At 39.1% G+C, this 16,058-nt stretch overlaps 1 protein-coding gene across 1 annotated transcript in view; it reads left to right on the top strand.

Moving 5' to 3' along the window:
- NALCN (sodium leak channel, non-selective) overlaps positions 1 to 16,058 on the top strand; it is a 318,102-nt gene that overhangs the window by 46,943 nt on the left and 255,101 nt on the right. The window contains exon 7 of the mRNA XM_055335586.1: positions 13,591 to 13,745. Within this exon, the coding sequence (XP_055191561.1) occupies positions 13,591 to 13,745 (155 nt within the window). The remainder of the gene's footprint in view (positions 1 to 13,590; positions 13,746 to 16,058) is intronic.

The following is a 16,058-nucleotide window of genomic DNA, read 5'->3' as shown; positions in this document are numbered from 1 at the left end:
TTACTTTTCAGTCAGTAAACTCAATTTTAACATCTTACTTAGAAGCAGAAAAATTGTTGGTGCCATTTTACCATTAGTTCTAGCCAGACATTAATTTATTTTTAGAGATTTAAAAACTGTCCAGACGGGATCCCTGGGTGGCACAGTGGTTTAGCGCCTGCCTTTGGCCCAGGGCGCAATCCTGGAGACCCGTGCTCGAATCCCACGTCGGGCTCCCGGTGCATGGAGCCTGCTTCTCCCTCTGCCTATGTCTCTCTCTCTGTGTGTGTGTGACTATCATAAATAAATAAAAATTAAAAAAAAAAAAAAACAAAAAAAAACTGTCCAGTCAAAATAAAATGCATAAAAGTCCCAACTAAAAAAATTTCCAACCTTTTTGCTTCCTTTTGTTGCTTCTGAACTGGGAATTTATTATAAACATCTCTGGATCAGATATCAAGCCACAGTATTATGGCGGTGTTTCCAGCAATCAGAGTTGCCTGTCACTGTCATGACCTCATTTCTCTTAATTGTCCTTTACAATTGTCCGATTTCTGCTTAATTGATTTGCATGTGCTATAGCCTAATAATGGGAGAGCTTTCAGGCAGAGCTATGTCTGTTCAGGAACCTGTATCTCCTGCTTTCAAGGCTGATCCCTGGAATTGATTATGTATAATCTGTTAAGAAAACAGGATAAATAAGGAAGCAACTCAATACACACAGTCTTGCTTTTAGATGGAGCTGGTTTCTTTTAAAGAAGAAGAAGGGAGTCTTAGCTTTGTTCATGGTAGCATTGCTAGTAAAGCTTTGGATTCTTCTCAGATAATGAATGGCGACCTAAGGCAATTATGAAACAGGTAATGTCATTTAACTAAGCAAAGCACTTCATATCCTAAAGAAATATGAGAAGACCAATGGCCTATGGCAGAAACAGGTGTTGCAAAATGCCAAATGTGATGGCAGAAATCTCCTAGAAGCTGTAAGATGAGCATGTAAAAATGATCTGGTAGGTGAAATAGAAAAGATGAAGACTTTTCTGCCACCTTATTACCATTTCTGAGAAAGGAGAGAAATTTATTCCTAGCTTAGTATCAAATAATGAAATCTTCTTCCCAAGAGTGAGATAATTAGAAAAACTCTAAAGTAAGCAAATGTAAGCATTAAGTATATGGAAGTTTCCTGTATGGAGAACAGGGTTCAATCTGGGCTTCCAGTAAATACTTATAATGGCTGAGCTATTGGTTCTGAGATGTGGAGGTAGGAGACAGCATGTCACAGATGCTCAGGACAATCCTAGTATGTCCCTGCTGTGGCAGAGTCATTACTAATAGCTTTCTTTTCCACAGGGGGAGTTTCAGGATGGTCATCCCACCCAGGGCAGCTTGTAGGACTCAGTGGTACCACTTAGCCTACAGACAATATAGAGTTGGATTTGGGTTAGTTTTCTATTGCCGATCCCAAATATTATTGACGATTATGCTTTAGGGTACTTGGAAAATAAATGAATTCTTGGCTTATGAATTCTGTTCATAACATAATGAAGTATTTTGAATGGAAAGGTCAGAAGAATTAAAAATAGAAATGCAGTGGAACTTAAAATATTAATTTTTAACTTCTGTGGACTTTATCAAGAGGGAATTTTGTAGCATATGTAAAATCATAACTGCCTCAAATTCATGCAAAGGTCTTTGAAGTCTTCTTGATTTATATTTAAACCTTTTTTGAAGGATGAAGACAGACGGCTATGTTTAACTTAACAGAATTCATGCAGAGATGTCTGCTGGGTGGGAGATGCAAGAACAAATTTGGATAAATGCATGTTGGAAAGATTTTCTTTAAAATATTTATTTATTTATTTAAGATTTATTTATTTATTTATGAGAGAGAGAGAGAGAGAGAGAGAGATAGGCAGAGACACAGGAGGAGGGAGAAGCAGGCTCCATGCCGGGAGCCCGACGTGGGACTTGATCCCGGGACTCCAGGATCGCGCCCTGGGCCAAAGGCAGGTGCTAAACCACTGAGCCACTCAGGGATCCCCTCTTTAAAATATTTAAATAAGAAATGAAAATACTCTGATGGGTGCATGTAGATTTTTAACTAAATTAATAGCAACATTTGTGCAGCACCTATTACATCTTACATATTTTGCTTCTATAACTAATATTTAGAGCAACCTGAAAGGGATTATTTCCCCCATTTTGCAGATGAAGACACAGTCCCAAAGAGATCAAATAATATGTTCATCTGGTAGGTAAGTGAGAGCACCAGGAATTGAAGTCAAGTCTGACTTCCTAGCCCATGCTTATCTATGATTTGAGCAACTTATACATATTATAATCCCACATTCATAAATCTATGTGCACATATAGATCCACATCCATATGCATAAACTCTTTCTATGGCAGAGAGAAAATGAAAGTCCCTGTGATATCTGGTTTCTTTCTATCCCCGGTAGAAGTTCTGATACAGGGGATTATGTCCCATCCAAATCTGAAATAGTGGCATGCCATATATTTATATTACTGTATTGCATCTCTTTTTAAATCATTGTGCATATCCATCTCAAGGATGTGGCCCACCTGAGCCACCAATTAAATCAACCTTTCATATGCTATGAATTTTTAAGAAATTAAACATAAGTATTTCAGAATAAACTGAATTCCCGTATGAAAATTAATACAAAAGTGATTTTCACCAGAACAGAAAAAATATGTCTGTGTCTCTAGCATAAAAAAAACAAAACAAAACAAAGAAAATCCTCCATTTTGAGAAAGGGTCTTAAAGAAATTGAGTTATTTCTTTTGATCAGTTATACTATAGCAATTCTTTTGACCTTACTTACCAAAAGAAGAGAATGTAATAACATATGTCATAAAACTCTTACTTACTACTAGTAGTAAATGACTTTTACTGAACAATTGATACCTGTTATCTTCTCATTTAATACCTGCATCGACCTCTTATTATGTCATATTCTATTTCTACACTCTGTAATTTAGCCGAAGAGATAGAGCCTTAGGGAAGTTAACTAAGACATTTAAGATGAAACCATGTATAAGTGGCAGAAGTAGGGTTGAAACCCAGTTCTCCCTGACAGTGATTTCTATGCTTTTAAACATTCATATCTATACCTTGGTCAGTATACGAGATGATCTTCAACATCCATGTGTGTCCAGAATATTTGAAAAAGATGTCTAGTTTCCCTTTGGCTACAAGGCGTACATGCTTAGGAGACAAGTTCTGAACAGGGTGGATGAGTATGTGGCTAGGACGGCTTGTATTAGGACTGAATTCTGTCCTGGGACTCCTGATCATATTATATTAATGGGAAATGAGGAGCACTGCCAATTCAGCCCCTCGCAGACAGCATTCACTGTAGTTGCCTGTGTAGAAATCATACCTAGCATCATTTTGATAGCTCAGATTTAACCTGACCAGTCTACTTTCCCTCCAATAGAAACCACAGTCACATGCAGTGACCATAGTAGCACTAGCATACATTTGGGGAGTTCATTTCCAGGCTGCAATCTCTCTGATAGAGAGAATTACCTGGTGAGCTTTGTAAAACTACAAATTCACAGCCACATCCATGGATTCATGTTTATAGCAGGACTTAGATTCTCAAAATCCATTGGGTTAGAAACCAGTGCTGTAAAACCTTAGTTTTACATTAAATCTCCCAAAGATGTGTTCTATATAACACAAATTTTGCATGGCTTCTTCAAAGATAAATCTGGAGTCTTCAAAGAAATGCTCAGCTTTTAGCTGCTACACCTCTACCTGTGGAGAACTTGAGTTTCCTTTCCCTGAAGGCTGTTTCTGTAGAAATGACTAAGAAGCACCAGAGGTAATCAGAGACTCTTGTCATTCTTCCAAGGAAGCAAGTTGTCCATATGTTCTGGGATCTGCAGGACAGTCATCTCAATTTTACTGATTCAGTGACTCTTACCCCCTTAGGTCTAGCGACTACGCTGGGAGGTGTACTTTGTGGTTGAGGGTATCTGGGGACTGGGACTCTGGCACTTTCTACATCCTTCCCTGGTCCTCACTTTTAAGGTAGCTCCATGTTCTTAGCACCATGGAGCCCTGACATCATTTGACCCCAAACGATGGAACCCTGTTGGGGTGGGAAGAACTGCTGCTCCCCAGCTATACAACTCAGCCAAACCATGGCCAGAAAACATGAACATATTTGGAGCTTCTCCTTTTTTTAAGATGTTATTTATTTATTCATGAGAGACAGAGAGAGGCTGAGATACAGGCAGAGGGAGAAGCAGGTTTCTTGCAGGGACCCCAGGATCACGCCCTGAGCTAAAGGCAGATGCTGAATCACTGAGCCACCCAGGCATCCCTGGAGCTTCTCATATGTATGAGGCACTTTGTATTCCTGGTTGCTAATCCATAATGTGATCACATAAATTGGGCATGATGAGCTGTATGAAAGAGAAGAGGAAAGAACTCCTTGCCACATATTAATTAATTGGCAAAATCACTGACTGAAAATCTATAATCTTAGCCCCAAATTCGGTTTGGCCATTCTCTGCCATGCCTACTGACTCCTTACAGATAACTTCTCACCCTGGATCTTGTAGTTTCTCAAGCAAAGGGGAAAAGAGTTACTACTTAAGGACTAGATTCACAACATCAAGGGCAGTAGTCTTTATCTTATGACTTCAAAACAGTTTTCACATTTCCAGTTTGGAACTGATCAGTGCAACCTCTGTGTCCTGGTACTTTATTTTTCTGATGCTCTTTGAAATACATTCATGTACTTCTCATTGCCTAATCCTTGCCTAGATCCCTGTCACACGTGCTGTCCCTTATGTGCATCAGCAAAGTAGTGAGTGATATAATTAAGGGAAAAAAGTTGGGGCAAATATATAATTAAAGAACTATTTGGATATAACTATTTAGGTATGGTGACCATTTAAAATATTTGTTTTCAAAAGAAAATAATGTTTTGTCAATTAAGTTACATACACTATTTTAAAAAAATATTTAGTTTTACCATTTGATGCACAATGAATTCAGTTCTTTATGGTGTGGCATTGTCTATTTAGCCATTAAGGAATGGATTAAGGAATGGAAAATCATATTAAAATACTCTCAACTTAGTAGTAAGGGGAAATTCTTAGAAAATGTGCCAGATTTACTTGTTTATAGAAAGTAGTGTGATGTCAATATTATTTCCTGCCTCAGACTATTTGTCTTGTTTTGTAGTCACTGTAAAAGTCTAGACAGAGCAAGTAAAAGTTTAAAAAAATCAATAAATAGTCTCTTCTCTGCAAATTCCAGGGTGGGGGTAAGAATTCCAAAGCATCCAGCAGTAGCAGTAGCCAGGCCAATTCGTGAGAGCTTTTAATTAATCCTGAAAGCAGAGGCCAAATAGGAGTGAAAATGAAGCCAGATGATACTCTGGAATGAACCCAAGAGGTAGGTAGCCGCCAGAGCAGGTTCATTGTCAGCACAGGAAACGGACCACCTCTAAATGCAGGTCTAAGCTTTTAGCAAGAAAACAAGCCTTGTTTTTCTGCCTGCCACTAAGAATGAAGCAAGCAATGCCCTAAGGTATCAAGGGTGCAAAAACTCTCTCTCTCTCTCTCTCTCTCTCTGTGTGTGTGTGTGTGTGTGTGAGAGAAAGAGAGAGAGAGAGAGAGAGATTCACTCCATGGGTTTAACTAGAAATGCATTCCTCTATGACTTTTCCTGAGGACATACAATATAAATAGGAGAGAAACTTACTGAAGTAGTAAATAACAAAATGTTCTTAGGTGTGCAGTGTTATCTGTTGCATATAGATTTGCTATGCTGCGTACTTCCTTCTTTGCATCACTGACAGTTTCCTCATGGAATGCAAACTTCAGAAACAACATTTGTTGTAGCTGAGCCTCTATGAATATTTTCTACACCAAATGAACCAAATTTTGCTACAAGAACTCATTGTTCTGCTTATGTTCAGTTCTTCAAGGGAAAACAGTAAAAATATACATATCTAATTAAAAATCCATATATCTAACTATAAATTATCATAAGTATATTTTGTGAAAATCTTGCAAATAAGTAATAACTTCTTTTGTAAATTAGTGTTTTTGACCTTTTTAGCCAGTCTCTCAGACGAGGGACAGATTGTAGTCAGCTCAAAGTATAGCAGACTCACTGTGTCAGTTTGGGGGTAGCACAGATTTTTGTCTTTTTCCCCAATATGCCAATCACTGAGAATGTAGTTTGAAAATTGTTTGGTATGGTAACAGGTGCTTGTTTACAGCCCCTGAGAAAATGCTGTGAATAGCTACACCTACCAATGAAAGGGTAAAAACATTATTCTCTCTCTCTCCTGTGCACATACAACATGGGCTCTGGCATTTCTACTTTCCAGGATGCCAGGGCATGTATCCGCCCTAAATCGAGTGTCTGTTGATCCTTTAGTGGTCACTCCAAGCAATGACCCCTTTGGAAGCTCTTCCCCGTGCTCATCATCTACCACCTGCAGTTTTATGTGTGATGTTTCTACTTGATGCTCTTGTAATGCTAGGAGCTGGTAGCTGGCTCTCAGAGTGCTCATTATGCTTTACTGTTGTCATTACTTTCCTAGCTAGTAAAGGCTCTGATTTGGGATTATCTTTTTGGTCATCTCCATTCTTAACATGTTGTGTGGCATAGAATAGATCTTTCAGATTTAATCATTTTGAATGAATGGATGGACAAATGAAATAAAGTAAGAATATGGGGAAAACACTTCCTGAAAAGGGGCTAAGTAATGATAAGCATACTTATGTTCATAAGTGACAGTAGTTCAAAAGGCCAAAACTAAGTGTGTTGCAGCAAGCAGTGACAGCAGTTTGATATTAGTAGAGAGAGATGACATTGCAAGTAATGGAGAGAACAATTTAAACACAATGTCTTAAGCTATTGCATTTGGCATTGATGAGTCCTGTGGATAGCTGAGAACAGAACACAATGGGCACATGGTTCCCTCTAATTATTACCTTTTTTAAAAAATAGGAAGGTGTGAATATGAAGTCATTGTGGGAATTGCTTTTTAATAATAGCTGAAAAGTTTCTCATTTTACAAATGAAGAAATGGAGGCTCAGATGATCGAAGTGAATTGCCTAAGGTAATTAAGTTGGTTAATCACTGAACTGAGATGATAATCTTTGTGTTCTGATACACAGCTCAATCAGTGTTCTCTACTGGCAGGAGTAATGATTAACTGGAAACCATACAACTCTTAAGTACTGAGGTATTGTTTGGGACTGTAATATACAATATTAGCAACAAGTTCAGAACATATTTTCTTAGATCTCAAACTCCTACACAATGTTATTTATAAATAGGATATTTTGTTAAGAATTAAAAAATAGGGGCACTTGGGTGGCTCAATTGGTTAACCTCTGACTCTTGATTTTGGCTCAGGTCATGATCTCAGGGTCATGAGATCAAGCCTTGAGTCAGGCTCCACACTCAGCTCGGAGCTCCTTAAGATTCTCTTTCTGTCGTTCTGCCCCTGTCCCCTGGCATCTATTAAAAAAAAAAAATTAAAGCATATGCCAGGCATATAATGTCCTTTGAAAAATAATTAACTGCTCCAAAGCATTTCAGCATTCATTTTGAAACGTGGAAACTACTAAAGCTGGAGTTTAAAAAAATGGAAAATCCATGCCAATTTTTAGATATCACACTTAAAAATTGTATAAAAACAACAGGATCCAATTGTTGAAGAATTTCCTCTGTAGTTACTTTACAAGCAAACAAACACATAAATAGATTTGCCATAGGTTTAAATAATGGTGGAAAGACACATTCCTTCAGTTACCCAAAAAGTAATTATGATAGCATCTACTGTGTATTACTCAAGGATCTTAGAGAAACAGAACTGATAGGATGTGTATATAGAAAGCAATGAGATTCACTATTTATTTATTTATTTAGTTAGTTAGTTAGTTATTAAGATTTTATTCATTTATTTTAGAGAGAGAGAAAGAGAATCTCTAGCAGACTCTGCACTGAGCACAGAGCCTGCCATGGGACTTGATCCCAGGTCCCCAAAACCATGACCTGAGCCAAAACTAAGAGTCAGACACTCAACCAACTGAGTCATCCAGACACTCCAATGAGATTCATTTGGCTCATGTGATTGTGGGAGCTAGCAAGACCAAAATCTTCAGAGCAGGCCAGCAAGCTGGAAATTTAGGAATGAGCTATTGTTTCAGTCTGGAATCCAAAGGTAGTTTGAAGGCAGGATTCTTTTCAGAACACCTCAGTATTTTTTCTTAAGGCCATCAATTGATTAGATAAGGTCCACCTACATGATGTAGAATAATCTGCTTTACTCAAAATCATTTGATTTAAATGTTAATCATATCTAAAAAACATACCTTCTCAGCAACATTTACATGGTGTTTGACCAAACAACTGGCACCATAATCTAGCCAAATTCACTCATAATTTAACCATCACAGACTATGTATCAGGGAATATATGGAATTGGAAGTTACACTAGGGAACAGTTAAGTTTGGAAGACATCCAATGAACAGCTGGCCACTCAAACATGAATTACACACTTCTCAAATGCCAGAAATGAAAAGTATAATAAATTATGCCGAGAAGCCTAACCCAGTCTGAGGGCCTTGGAGTGGCTCCCCCTAAGAAAGTGACCTTCAGGCTGGGGCCCAAAAGCTGAAAGGTGGATTAACCAAGCTAAGATGGCAGGAGAGATGTCTGAGCAGAGGAAAAAGTCCTGAAGTAGGAGGAGCATGCCAAGAGCTGGGAGAAGGCCACCATGGTTGGATGCTAGGACACTTGAAAGGGGAGGAGCTAGATCCTTCAGGATCTTATGGATGAAATTTGGCACAAGACAGACCTCAGGTACGTCTGAGATTATGAAAAGTGTGTCTATATGCTCTGTGGCTAACAGATCAGAAGGTGCTAAGAGTGGCTGCAGGACGACCAGTTATGGGATTAGATAGTGGTGCAGGTGGAGGTGGAGATGGTGGGAGCTGAATGAGCTCAAAAGATATTTTGGAGGATATTTAGAGACACATGACAACCAGTTACGGGAGTTAAAGGAGAAGTTAGATATCAAGGAGATTCCACAATCTCAAGTTTACTCAGTACTTTGAATGAAGTCTCATGATGCTATTTGTTATGAAGGAATGTTGATGAAGGAGTCTGTGCTCAGTAAGAGGTGTAGAATTGGAGACACGTGGGGTGTAGCTGGGTGGAGACATCTAATAGGTAGTTGGACACATAGCTCTGAGACTCTAAAAGACACCTTGAATGAGAGAGAATTGAAACTATGAAAATGGATTTGTCTGCATAGGAAGAGAACATCATGAAAAAAGAGAAGAGGCTAAGGATCAAGCTCAGAGTAATTCAGGACTGAGGGCCAGTTAGAGGAGAAGATGGAAAATGGAATGACCTGAGAAATGGGGACAAAACTAGCATCTTCCAAGTCAGCAACATTGCATCTCTCTCCCTAACCACAACTGGGAAAGGTTTTCTGTTTTTAAGGACTCATGTGATTAGGTTGGGCCCACTCACATAATCCAGGATAATCACCCAAGCTCAAGATTTTTAGCCTTGTTCACACCTATAACCTTAATTCCATTTACCATGTAACATAATATATTCACATGTTCCAGAGACTAGGATGCGGATATCTTTATGGGGCTGTTATTCTGGCTACCACCAAAACAACCATGTGGAATGCTGCTCAGAAATCGCAGAAGATAAAAACTGAAAATGTTCCAGTTGGATGTGGCACATGGAAATAAACAAAAGCAAGTTCAGTGGATTAGAGATCATGAAAATAGGCTAAAAATTAAATCAGGGGGATTATAAGTAGATAATTTTTTAAAGAGATCCAACTGGGAGTAAGGAATGCAGGTCTTGAAACTCACTTAAGCATGAGTGAATATTTATTAGGGCTGGAAGAATCATTGTCTATATTTAGAGTTTGGCTGGTTGTAGCAAGAATTCTAGCCTCCCTGATTCCAGAGAGCCTCTTGTTTTATCATGAATATCTGAGGGAAGATGAACAAGGAAATAATTAACATTAACAAATAAGAATAAAATCTAGAAGAATCTTGTTAAGTGTGACAATGAAACTAAGACAAATAGCAAATATACATTCTGAAACTTTGATGTTTATTTACACTTTTAAAAAGAGTAATCATCATGTGGTTTTAGATACATGAGTTCCAGGGCAATTAATCAGCTAATAAATGTGTCTCTAACAAGCATTTGCTAATAGCTTGATGTTGGCAAAAATAATATGTTTCAAATCAGCTGCCTCTGAAGCCAAAAGATTTCAACATTGTATCTGTGTTGGTGAGGGTTGTGCTTAAAATGAGAATCAGTGTTAATACAAAAGAAAAATAAATAAATGGAATAAAAAGGAAAAAATACTGTAATACTTATAAACCAGTAAAAGCATAAGCATAACTGTTAACAGTTGTTGAGTGATTAACTTTTTCCCAGTGCTATTCTGAGAGTTGTACGTTAGCTCATTTAATCATTAAGACACTCCTACAGGGGCACCTGGGTGGCTCAGTCGGCGAAGTGTCTGACTCCTGGTTTCAGCTGAGGTCATGATCTCAGGGTCCTGGGATCAAGCCCTCCCCCCCCCCCCCCAAGCACACTCAGGCTCTTTGCTCAGTGGAAAACCTGTTTCCCCTTTCTATCTGACCTCTTCCTCTCCCCCTCTGCTTCTGGACTCTCTCTCTCTCTCTAAAATGAATAAATAAATCTTAAAAAAAAAAAAAAAAGACGCTCCTACAAGTAGATGCAAAAGCTATCCCTGGCTTAGAAATATGGAAACTGAGACAGCACACACCAGGACTCCAATCTAAGCAGTCTACAAATTTCAAGCTATCAACAGCAATGGGTAACATCTCACACTTAGTGTCTACTGAGTGCCCAATTTGAGTACCTTACAAATGTAAGTCACTACTGGTTTGCCAGAGCCCTGAGAGATAGGCATGTTCCTGCCATCGCCTGAGGAAGAAACTGAGGTACAGATAGGGGAGGTCACACATGGAGTAAAGGCTAAGCTAGAATTCACATCCAGCAGACTGGTCCTAGAATCCAGTTTCCTACCCAAATACCTGAAAGGTGATGTTTTCTGAAACTTTTTCATGTAGACAGTATTTTCTGAGATCTTGTTGCTGTTGTCTTTTTAAAGTCTGAGAAATGAAAAAAATTATTGATTTTGATGGGCTTCCCTCTCTGAACTTCACCTTAACCTTCCTTGAGACTTGGGTGATTTATAAAGTTTCTTTCAGCTGTGGAATCCTGTGAACAAAATGCTGTTGGGATCATGTGCCTGAGTTCCTTCTGTTCTTTTTTTTTTTTTAAGATTTTATTTATTTATTCATGACAGAGAGAGAGAGAGAGAGAGAGAGAGAGAGAGAGGCAGAGACACAGGAAGAGGTAGAAGCAGGCTCCATGCAGGGAGCCTGACGCGGGGCTTGATCCTGGCACTCCAGCATCAGGCCCTGGGCTGAAGGTGGCGCTAAACTGCTGAGCCACCGGGGCTGCCCTCCTTCTGTTCTTTTAACACATCTTTATTGTTGTGTTTTTACATGTGTTTGAATTGTATGCTACATCATTTTATTATTGTAATGATTGCTTACATTGTTTATGTTAAGCCTTTATTGAGCATTATTGTTATCATTGAGCATTTCTTTATTGTAACATGCTGGGTGCTAGGCGGAAGTGCATTCCTTGGTTTCCTGTATTTAATCTTCACACAAGGCTTTGCTTCTAAATATGGTTACTTTGCCTAGCTGACAGACGAAGAAACTGAAGAAACATTTAGAACTTTATTCAAATCACACAACCTGGGCAGCCCGGGTGGCTCAGCAGTCTAGCGCTGCCTTCAGCCCAGGGCCTGATCCTGGAGACCCAGGATCAAGTCCCTTGTCGGGCTCCCTGCATGGAGCCTGCTTCTCTCTCTGCTCCCCCTCTCTCTGCCCGCGCCCCCCCCCCCCCGTCTCTAACAAATAAATTTTAAAAATCTTAAAAAAAAAAATCACACAACCAGTAATTGGCAGATCTTGGGATCAAACCAGAAAACCTTGTTCTGAAACTCTGAAGTCCAGTCCCCTTACCATTTTGCCCTAATGTGTGGGCTTCACATGAGAAAGAGATCAGATGTAAGCAAAGATGGATACTTACTTGACCTGTATATAAAATGGTGAAATGAGGATATAAATGATGTACCTGCTTAAAATCATGTCTTTCTGATGTAGCCAAGTGGTAATTTCCAAGTGAGAACTTTCCCCTTGAGTTTTGAATGTGGGGCCAAAAGAGAAGCTTAACATATGACTAGGGGGGACAATTCATTAAATACTTCTTCCCTAAGCCAGTAGCTTATGTCCTTGCCTCTAACAGAATCCTGAAGGAATACACTTGGGATATCTGAAATGTGGGTGAGGCTTTTAGAACTTTGTTTATGACTGAGACAGAAGTGGGTGAGGTGTCACCAGGCCTGGAGTATGCGCATGTAGAGCTTGGAATGTGTGTGTGCATGGTGGCCTCAAGCAGGTAAGGGGTCACAGAGAATTTGGTTTCAGACTCTAGAGAAAGCATATTTTATATAGGGAAAGAAGTGGCCAATTGAATATAAGAGAGTATTAAAGAAGAAATATGACCCAACTCGTCTGCCTCGATTTGGTAATAAGCTGAGGGCCTGAGATTGTCTTGAGGATGGTCCCCACTTAGGAAATGCCTAGAAATGTTGAAGTAGTGGGAAATGACTTTTAATAAAATCATGGATTTAGAAGGCTTGTGAAGTTGTCTAGCCTAAGCTTCGGCCAGTGCACAAGCCATGTGAATTGCCTCAGACAGCAGCTATTCAGCCATTCAGTTAAAGGTCAGCCCAGAATGAGATTCCACAATCATCATTCCAATGATGACCAGTACTCGCTCCCAAGAAAGCCATTACTTCTCTAAATCCTTGTATGTCAATTTAATCTCCACCTTGCCCTCCAGAATGATGAAACAGGGATATATCACCATCCACCTAAAAGACCTTCATGTTCCTGGAGCTGTCACTAAATCACCCCATAATCTCTCTTTTTCCAATGCTATCCCTTTGGTTCCTTGAGTCTCATCCTTTTTGTCTGGTTTCCTTTCTCAACTGCACATCTGCCAACACAGAAGAAGGCCAAGTGTCATTTATGAGATTCACAGTAGTTGTACCAGATGGAAAATGACTGTCATCATTTACTATTGCTTAGAAGTGGAGAAGTAAAATATGTGCCCACAGTTAGGTTAAGCATTTTGTGAATAACAAGGAAGCCCCAAGCATATTAACATTCCTTACAAATTTACAGGAAAACTCTTTCTTTGTTTATCTGGGTCTTGATCCTTAATGACAAAAGCAATATTGGTAATAGTAGTCTTATAAAGTGCTATTGTGAGGATGAATCAGATATCATTTGAGGATGTTTACCACTCATCAATGCTATGAATACCATTCGTAATCAGGAACCTTACATCTGTGTCCATATGAAGCAGCTATTGGTGAAGGGCGATTACATTATTCATTTTAATCAACATTTACAATTGTCGAAATTGGCTAACCTTTTTGTAATTTGTCCACAGAAACGTAACCTGGAATAGCTTAGCTATCCCAGATACGCACTGCTCACCAGAGCTGGAGGAGGGCTACCAGTGCCCCCCAGGATTTAAATGCATGGACCTGGAAGACCTGGGACTTAGCAGGCAAGAGCTGGGCTACAGTGGCTTTAATGAGATAGGTCTGTCTGTCTTACCGCTAAAACACATTTTCAGTTTCTATTTTACAATGTTTGTGAAGTGGAGAGAATACTTATATGATTGATATTTTCTGTTAAGATTGGCTATATAGCATTAAAGATTTTAATCGTGCTCCTAGATGGTAATATATTCCACCCTGCAGTCTGCAGAGTACACCCTGCTTATCTGGATGGTTACTCAGCAGTGTTTGTATAGAGTTAAAGATCCCTGATTTTAGATTATTTTGATTCCTAATTATAGCACTTAGAAATACTTCATTGAGCAAGGTTCAGAACTTGTTGATTCAAAAATAAATAAGACTTGGTTTCCTTCCACATGTAACTGTACCCCAGTAGGCAAGGTAAGTTTTACATCTCTGAAATAGTAGCCATTGAAGAATGCATTAAGAGCTTTCTGGAATAGAAGACAACTAAGGAAATACTTAATGAATATCCATCAACTGTATAATAGATGTGTGGGAAGTGCTTACACATGGATATGATGTTCTCAAATGTATGCATTTGTTTCTGGTTTGTCCTGTGAAGTCCTGAAATGTGCCATTATATATAGTAATGAAAGTACTTAGCATATGCTGTTTATTTGATATCATTACATTTATTACAACTCTATGCAAGTTGCACAAATTTCATTATTGAAACAAAAGAACATGGAATTCTAAACAATTGTTTTATGCTTTGAGTATTTGTGTTGGCCAGCTCAGGCTGCCATACCAAAATAACATAGACCAGGTGGTGTGAATAACATAAATTCATTTCTCCAGTCTGGAGTCTGGAAGTCCCAAGATCAGGGTGCCAACATGGTTGGTTCTGGTGAGGCCCCTCTCCTTGCTTGAACATGGCTGTCTTCTCACCATGTTCTTACATGGTGGTGGGAGTGGAGAGAAAGAGAATGGGAAGAAGGGAGGGAGGAAGAGGGAGAAGACCCTCTGGCCTCTTCTTGTAAGGGAAATAATCCCATCATGAGAGTCTCACTTTCATGACTTTATCTAAATTGAATCAACCTTCCAAAGGCCCCATTTTCTAATACTATAGCCCTGGGGGTTAGGACTTCAACATGTGGATTTGGGATTGGGGGGGAGCACAAACATTAAGTCCATAACAGAATTGTTATCAGAATCATTTGAAAAAAAAAACAAACAAACAATTTTTCCTTAAAGTTTCAAGGCCCAGGTGCATTTAAGAGAGTTCTAGACACTTTAAGCCAGGGTCTTAGAGAAAAATCTCAGTGTGTAACAGGGTGATAGCTATACTCCTTTGGAAGCCAAATCTATTTTGTGACTTTTGGTGTGGTTTCATATCTCAGTGGGCAGCTGTACAATGAAGGATTTCATGGCCAGGGAAGAGAGCATGAGTTCCTGTCAACTCTGATGGCAACTGCTACGAACCTAGCCAATCAATCTTTGCACATCAGAAACAGTGGATAATAAATCTTTCTCTCACCCTGGCCTTCAGTCATAGCAGCTCCCAGATGGTGTCATGCAGGATGGCATAATGAGCTCTGGGCCAAGTACTGGAGTTTCAGAAAGAATATGTGAAGGTTTTGCACTGATTGAATGCTTTTCTGGTATATGAACTAAACCACAAAGCTACAGCCTTTGGATAGAAGAGAATACTGAAAAACAAGTAGTTGGTACTTGAAAAAATGAGTTTTGCAAGTAACATTCCTAAATTGTTATTCTTATATTTTAATATCCCTCAGAGGTGGATTTCCAGCATTGAATTTAGACGGATAATCTTTCATTCCTTTGGCCAGTGATATAATTTCTTAATGTCAAAAAATTTCGAAGCCAACAGATGTGGAAGCATTTCAATTTGCTGTACTCTCTTAAACTTATCTGGCTTTGTAATCAATCTTACATTCTTCCCCTCGGCTCCTACGAGCAGAGGACTTTTATGCATTATACCAATGACTTTCAGGGATGAGCAGGAAATCACAGGTGTAGAATAGGAGATGGGATATATAGATTTGGTAAACTGATGGAACAAGCTCCAGGAATCCTAATAGCTGAGGTGCAGCTAGAATGCATGGCTTGTTAGAGCCTCTAGCTCTATCTCTTAGGGGCTAAATGGGTGTCCTCATGTCTTAGATGGAGGGTGGCCAGCATTCAGTAGGAGGCTGCCCTTGCACAAAAACGTCCAGTCCTTTCGAAGCATGTTTCTTAACCAAATCACTTCCTGGCCATTTTGAATGCAGCAATTGTGTCTCAATTTAAAATACTGCATTATATTCAAGTTGATTCAACTTTCTTTGCTATGACTTATAATCACTTCAACCAATGTAGGGTACTCTCATTG

The sequence above is a fragment of the Nyctereutes procyonoides genome, unplaced genomic scaffold, assembly GCF_905146905.1.
Source record: "Nyctereutes procyonoides isolate TBG_1078 unplaced genomic scaffold, NYPRO_anot_genome, whole genome shotgun sequence".
NCBI lineage: Eukaryota > Metazoa > Chordata > Mammalia > Carnivora > Canidae > Nyctereutes > Nyctereutes procyonoides.
This window is presented reverse-complemented; position numbering and strand designations above follow the sequence as displayed.